At 42.2% G+C, this 7,949-nt stretch overlaps 1 protein-coding gene across 1 annotated transcript; it reads left to right on the top strand.

The window, feature by feature from the left end:
• Nucleotides 1-272: 272 nt before the first annotated feature.
• Nucleotides 273-5,230, top strand: matn3a (matrilin 3a). Its single transcript, XM_035144725.2, has 5 exons — nucleotides 273-438; nucleotides 2,982-3,557; nucleotides 4,359-4,484; nucleotides 4,891-4,992; nucleotides 5,175-5,230. Exons 1-5 carry the CDS (start codon nucleotides 273-275, stop codon nucleotides 5,228-5,230), a joined length of 1,026 nt encoding a protein of 341 aa, XP_035000616.1.
• Nucleotides 5,231-7,949: the final 2,719 nt, after the last annotated feature.

Here is a 7,949-nt window from a genome sequence, read left to right as displayed (position 1 = left end):
TAGAAAAATGAAGCAGTAAGAGAGTTTTTATAAATCTTCCTGGACTGTGCAGTTCAGGACAGATTATGTGAGTGTTGACAGACCGTCCTCCACATACTGTTGTTCGCTGTGGCCTGCAGGTCGGGTCCCACTCTGGGATTGGGCGGAGGGTTTGAGGTGTTGCCCTGCAGAGCCGCTCATATGTGGAGGCGGTCAGAGGAGGTCAGCCCCCCCGACGAGCTGAGACACAGAGCGGACACAGGTCGCACAGCAGCAGAGCATCTGCAGACATGATGAAGTATTCACTGTGGAGCCTGTTGTTCTGCACCTCTCTGCTGCTCTCTGATGTTCTGGCCACTTATCACCTCAGTGCTGTGGATCCTCAGGTGGTCGCTGCACAGAGCTACGCTCAGACCAGAAACAATGGTCGACCACCGACCAGGACCCTGAATCCAGCAAGTAAGTTTTACTCCGGCCTCTGAAATGACTTTTCCTGTTTCAATTTGTAGTACTAGAGGACGAAATGTAAAATTACCAAGACAAAAGTGTAAAAATACCAGTGTTGGAAAGTAAGAAGGTACATTTACTCAAGTCTTAGTACTTGTATTTCTGTTTTATTCTATTTCTTCACCACATTTCAGAGAGGGAGTTTGTACTTTTTACTCATTTACTTTGAGATTTTATAAATATTCTTCATTCAAATTTGACTTAAGCAAAGTTTTGTCAGAAATGACCCATAATGCAGAAACATGTCTGTTCTTATTATTATACAGTATATTATAATGTGTGATACATTTATAATATACTGTAAGCACCATTTTAATATGATGTCAAAATAGTTTGGTGGTTTCATTTACAATACATCATAAAGTTCAATATTTCCATCTGAAATGTGGTGAAGTTGAATTATAAAGTGAAGAAGAAGAAGTAATAGAAACGTTTCTCAAAACTACTTGAATAAATGTACTTTCTTATATTTTACATCTGCTCTCCAGTCACATTATACTTATTGAAGTCTCTCATGTAATTATTTGCTTGGGTAAAAATAATGCAAATAGTTTTTTAACGAAATGTTCAGACAGTTAATTCTGGATATTAAAAAGAAAAAAGTAAGATGAGATATTTCATCTTTTATCTACAATATTTTGTACTTTTCTTGAAAACAACGTGCATGAAATCTAAATTCTTGACTGTTGGTTTCCGGAGCTCTGCTCAGTACAAGTGAAACCGTCCATGTGGCTGAACGTTCACTCATGCTTTAACTAATCATATGTGCTTTCACTTACACCGTCCTCCAACCTACTAATGTTCTCTATCACTTTTCCTTTCTGGTGACCCTGTAGTTCACAGAAGTGATTACACGTATAGAGGAGGGTATCACTACCACTACCAGCCACCACGGATCCCTCCACCGGTTGTGTATCATCCTGTTCCTCTCTCTCCACCAGTGACTTACCACAGACCCTCCATCCCCATGCCGCCCTATCACCACAGGTTCTCAGGGCCGGTGGCGCCGCACATGCACCACATATACAAAGGCTTATCTCCACCTGTAGCTTTCCAGCCACACCACAGGGTCAAAGGCCCATTTCCTTACAAATTTAAAGGTCCGTGCCCCACGAGGTCAGACCCCACGGTACCAGCAACACCGGTGGTACAACTCCCAACTGTGCCAGAGCCAACGGTGCTGCCAACTCTGCCAGCCACCACAGCGGCACCGCTGACAACCACCATGCCGGCGGTGGTGACCACAGTGGAGACCTCCGCTCCTGTGACGCTACCGGTCAGTACCCACAGCGGCCTCATCGCCACCGTCAGTCCTGTGGAGACAGGTAGAATATTACCAGTCAGGTTTGCTTCCCCACACAAATCAATGCTCCTCGATGCATTGATCTGTGTTTCACTTTGACCAGTAGAGCCACTTCAAATAACACGTCATACAATGTATAGGGATTAACAGACATGTTTAGAAACACATGTAATTATCTTCATTCTGAGGCTTGGATGAGAAGATTGAAACCATTTTCATGTCTCTCAGTTAAATTTAACTCAAAATAATTGACTTAGCTTAGCATAAAGTCTAGAAACATGGGGAAACACCTTTTACAGCTAAGTAAAGACGTTTTCAGACATTAACTGAAAAGCAAAGTCTGGAAAATGTCAGGACCCAATTTTTATATGTTTTTGGGTCAGTTAACTTTACCCATGTTGCCTTTAGACAGAGTTCACTGTCTCCCCGTTTACAGACTTTATGATAAGCTATTTTAACCGTCTGTTGGGTGTCGCTCCATTTTTACTGTGCAGACATGAGAATGGAGATTACATTTTCCTCAAAATTTCTGAAAGAGAGCAAATAAACTGTAAAAATTTCATTTTGAACTGTGTGATACAGTATTTTCATTGTGGGAAACAAAATAAGTAACATGATAATCAGACTAAATGTCTTTTTCCCATCACTTCATTCATTCTCATATATTTTATATCCCATTCATCCATGTTGACGTGTTGACATCAGCTATAAGGAGGCTCCTATGAAACAAATATTTAAAAACTAAAATACATATAGACGCAGATAGAACTGAAGTGTTATTTTCTTCTGAACGAGCTGAGAGGATCTGATGTTGAACCACAGACATGTAGACAAACTGTATGTAAAAGGCAGGGATCCTAACACTGTCCCCATCTTTCTATGTGTGAAACATCAAACATCCTTTTCATTCATTTCAATGAGAAGCCTTCGATTGTTGAAAGGCTGAAATGATTGATAGTATATCTCACTGGTGCTATATCATTTCACCTGAACTCCGTTTCTCTGCTGCAGTGATGCACAAGAATGTCTCGTTGTTCCTCGTGTGTTGTGCATCATGCTGAGTCGTCTGTGTTTGGTTATTGACTCTTGTCTCCGTGAAAGTTCAACGAACAATCGTAAATGTGTCTGAGTGATGAACTGGGTTGTGAGTATTAACTGGACTTGTTCCTGCCATGGTTTGGTTGATCACCAGAGACGGACTCCCAGTGCAGGAGCCGCCTCCTGGACCTGGTCTTCATCATCGACAGCTCTCGCAGCGTTCGTCCTGGTGAGTTTGAGAAGGTCAAGATCTTCCTGGCTGACATGGTGGACACTCTGGACGTGGGCCCGGACGCCACCAGAGTGGCTGTGGTCAACTACGCCAGCACCGTCAAGATCGAGTTCCTGCTCAAAGACCACTTCAACAAACCTGACATGAAGAAAGCCATCTCCCGAATCGGGCCCTTGGCGGCAGGGACCATGACCGGCCTCGCCATCAAATCGGCAATGAACGAGGCCTTCACCGAGCAGTCTGGAGCCCGGCCTCGCTCAGGGAACATCTCCAAGGTGGCCATCATTGTGACGGACGGGAGACCTCAAGACCAGGTGGAGGAAGTCTCCGCTTCAGCGCGGGCCTCCGGCATCGAGATCTACGCCGTCGGGGTGGACCGTGCAGACATGCGCTCGCTGCGGCTGATGGCCAGCATCCCTCTGGACGACCACGTGTTCTACGTGGAGACATACGGCGTTATTGAGAAGCTCACCTCCAAGTTCAGGGAGACCCTGTGCGGTAGGACAAAGACGGGCCTGCGAGACCTTTTCCCACCATTAACCCCGGTTCTAGTTCCTGTAAGGGGCATCTACAGTCTTCAGGGGGTTTGTTTCACTTTGTGGATCACTTACAGTGTTTGTGGTGAATTGTAAACTATGTAATCAGCGCATGCTCTCAACCCCCACATGGACTGCAGATGTCGGCACTAGAACCTGCTTGTGGCTGCAGAGATTAAACCTGTGCAAAGTCTTGGGGCCGCACAGCCCTAAACTTTCAGAGCAAAAATCGTACATGGTAATTAATTAGTTATTTGTTTTACAACCAAAGCATCATTATGGATTGCTTTAAATTTTCATATGCGGATACAGTAATAGAACTGATGTACAGGATTCAAGAACTTTAACTATATTGTTTTCATGAAAATATCTGCACATACCCTTTGTTGCATGTGAAATAATTTGAACTACATTGTCATAAAAAGACATTTCCCATATTGGGATATATCTGAGATTTGGATTCTGCTGTAAACTTTTCCCGTGTCACGGTCTGATGTTTGTCTCGTCCCCTTCATCCGTGCTGTAAATGTCACTGTTGTACCTCAGGGTTCTGTGATTTCATGTGTCGTCCCACACACAGTGAACCTAACATCTGACAGAGATGAGGTGAAGTTGCGTGGTCAAGTGCAAACACTTTAGAAAAGCTTAGAAATACAATCACACAAAACAATTCTTTATTTTACTTACATTTGTCATCAGAAATCTCAGAGTAACCTGCTTGCATATGAACCTGGCGCCATCCCTGACTCCCGTCTCGTTCCAGGTCTGGACTCCTGCGCCACGGGACACGAGTGCGAACACGTTTGTGTCAACAGCAACGTCTCCTATTACTGCAAGTGTCGCGCCAGTTACATCCTGAACGCTGACATGAAAACATGTTCCCTGAAACGTAAGAGCTTCCTGTGTGGATTCTGTATATAAACATGGGCGATATGACAGCGCTCTAAAAGTGAAGCCAAATCGCCTTGATCGCCCCCCGGTGGCTGGCTGCAGTATGGGTCGTAAACCCTGCCTCCTCCATGTTAGCGGAGTCCGTGACTGACAGAAGTATATTGCCTGATTCTATTATTCACTGTTTAGAGAACTACAACTTATTTTTTGTTGTGACAGTTGTTTCTGTAAATGAATGATGGTTGATTCCCTTTGGAAAATGTGCGTCTGTGTTCATTTTGGCTTCAGTGTGTGCTTGAACCTCGTCCCAGTAGGAAGTGGGTGTGGGTGGTATCGTATATGTTATTGTCTCTCTCTGCGTGATCTGTTACACCGATGTGAACTCCTCCTTTCTCCAGGTGAAGAGGTGAAGGTGGAGGTGGTGGCGGTGGATCCCTGTAAGTGCGAGTCCAGACTGGCCTTCCAGAAGCAGACGCAGGCGGCCATCCAGCAGCTCACAGCCAAGCATATCCTTTCGTGTTGTTTCAGGTGGAAGACGCTTTATTATAAGCAGACTCCGCTGGTGTTATAGGAATGAAATGTAACAGTGTGTCTTGTGTATGTTTAATGGAGCTATATGAACGCCATTCGTCATCCTGCGTTCCCCCTTTACATGTGTTTTCAAATGCGTTTCCTTGACTGACCTCACTGGCGGATGTGTCTGGGAGAATAGAGCGTCTGGAGAACGCGGTGGGCCGTGCATGAAGCTGGACACAGAGGTGGGCATTGACAACTTTAGTATTTTGGGGTGATTGATGGTTTAAAAAAAACCTCCCACCCCCCTCAGTGTCTGACCTCTTGGTGATTTACTTTGTGCGATGGCAGCTAACTGGGTTGTTTCCTGTCAGAGCCACAGATCAGCCCCGACTTCTGCTTCCTGTCGTCCACCATCCCGTAACTACAACAACCACAGGTCGAGTGAAGCTGTGATTCACAAACCAGGATCCCTCAAGTTTCCCTCGTGTTACTGCTGTCGACTGTCGAGCAACAATATCCACAACTGATCTGGGATTTTTTATCAACTGTATTGAAACTGCAATAAAAGCAACATATTGTATTTTCTCTTAACACCAGTATGAACATGCTGTGATGCTAAATAACCAAAGAAAATGAATATTATATTTGTTTTTCCTCCTGTACTGTATTATGTAAGGTTTACGTCCTGTTTGTGCATATTGTACATAGAGGTTATTTGTGGAAATGTCTAATTGTGATTAATGTAGTGATTCGATTTTAATAGGAAATTACAGTTTACTCAGAGGCAGAAAAGTTTCTTACATTTATGTATTTTTACACATTTTCTTTATAACAAACATATATGTTGTATGAATGCTATGAGATCTATAAATGTAATAAAATGGACAAATTGGACAATAAAAGAATCAAACAAATTAATTTTTGTCTTTATAGTAATCACTATTATATGTGAAATCACATGTTTGTGTTATGAGATAGTAAAACTTTTATTATATGTTTGCATCTTTCCATGTGAATCTTATCGGCCTGTGAATATTAAATTATTTCAGTTTAGGTGGAAATTGATGATAAAGAGAGGCAAGGAGAAACACAATAAAAGGCAAATGCTTAAAAATTTTGACAATAAACAATATAATAAAAAATATGGCTTTAAGGAATCTAGCTTTAAGGAATATTGCCGTCCTATGTGCTTTTTAAATTTCAATACATCAACTACCAACTAGAAATACAAAGAAATAGATTAAGCATAAGCATTTAACTCATAAAAATGATATTATATATATTTTGAGTTAGGATAAAGTTTGGACCATTTGAGTCTTATAAATTCCATCTGATAAAATAAAAAATAACCTTATGATATACAACAGTAAAAACCACCTGACAGTGCATCTTTATAAAAATTGGTTTCAGTGACTCTCACTGAAGATCAGGTTTCAACAGGATCTATAAATCATGTGGGAGAATCAGACGTACGTGTCTGTGTGGAGATAAATGAGGCCTTATATCAGCCTCTGTGATATAACTGCAGATTCATGTGACATGTATGTATTTCTGTGTCAATATGGAAAAGTAAATATTCCTGCAGCTTTGACATTTCTATTAACAACCTGCCATAATTCACCCCAACCTCTTAAAAAAACGTGGAACTGTTTCTGGGGTCAGGGGAAAATCACTTTGTGACCTCTGACCCCTTTTCACTCAGAGAAACACATCTCCAGTCAAAAATGAAATACAGCTGGAATAAAATCTGAATTGTAGCAATGACAAAGCTGTTAATTTGATTATTTGTAACACCACCATATGTTGTTGTGCCTGGTTATAACCATCGGGTCTTTTTAAAACCCCTCAGCGATGTCTTTGAAAAACCACAGACAGGCCCTCGTGGTGTTTCCTGTGGAATGCGCTGGAACCGAGCTGACAACAGAGCGTCTCTGTCTGCGACGTCTGAGTGAGGCGGAGAGTCAACACGCCAACGTTTACCTTGAGTCTGGTTTGGATCTTCTCCCTCCTTCCTCTCAGCACACAGCTGTTTTATGTTTGTTTGCTATCTGCTCTGGCTTTCATGGTTACCACACACACACACACACACACACACACACACACACACACACACACACACACACACACACACACACACACACACACACACACACACACACACACACACACACACACACACACACACACACACACACACACGTTGAGATGAATGGGACTCGCACACCTTCGAGAAGTGGGAAAGACACATGAAGTCTGGTGCAGCGTGTCCCTGCTGAAGTTATAGAAGATGTGGATGAACTTTAATCCTCAATAATATTTTTTAAAAATGCTTTACGTGCTTTGTTTTATAATTTTTTTTAGTAGGGACATATATTTAAATGCTTTATTCTGTATCCTTACAATCAACAGTCCTACAAATATCTGTAAGCTGAGAAAATGTAATTTGTTTTTTGGCCCAACTGTTCCCTAATGAAACCAATTTTAAATTCACTTGATCCAGATTTGGATCTGCACAAAAATGTCACACACTCATAAATATCAGTTTATGAGTTTCTAAACATGCCTGATATTATTTTTCATCAAGATCCAGGAATTATACTCAAAGAAATAAATGAAAATGTGGAAAACCGTCCTATCTCACAATGGTAAAGAAAGTAAATCCGCCCCCTGATCTCATGCACGTCTGTCCTGGTTCTGCCAGACTGAAGTGGACTTTGATTCTTTGTGCTAATTCTCTCAGCCAACAGCAACATTTCGAGCCTGAGAGGACGCACCAGCCTCGAGCCACTAATCTTTACTTCATGTGCACATGTTTCCCCCTAAATCCTTTCACAGACAGTTTGAAGGTGTTTATCCGGATTTTAAAAACTGGTGCAGTGCCAGTTCTAAGCCTGCCTGTTTGGAATGGGCTGTTTCTTTGGCCAGTGAAGAGTGAAGTTAGAAATCT

The sequence above is a fragment of the Hippoglossus stenolepis genome, chromosome 20 (genome assembly GCF_022539355.2).
Source record: "Hippoglossus stenolepis isolate QCI-W04-F060 chromosome 20, HSTE1.2, whole genome shotgun sequence".
NCBI lineage: Eukaryota > Metazoa > Chordata > Actinopteri > Pleuronectiformes > Pleuronectidae > Hippoglossus > Hippoglossus stenolepis.
This window is presented reverse-complemented; position numbering and strand designations above follow the sequence as displayed.

Coding starts and splice junctions, on each gene's coding strand:
- matn3a (XM_035144725.2), top strand. CDS start 273: ATGAAGTATTCACTGTGGAGCCTGTTGTTCTGCACCTCTCTGCTGCTC. Junction 3,558..4,358: donor GTTCAGGGAGACCCTGTGCG/GTAGGACAAAGA, acceptor GTCTCGTTCCAG/GTCTGGACTCCTGCGCCACG. Junction 4,993..5,174: donor CCAGCAGCTCACAGCCAAGC/ATATCCTTTCGT, acceptor GACTGACCTCAC/TGGCGGATGTGTCTGGGAGA.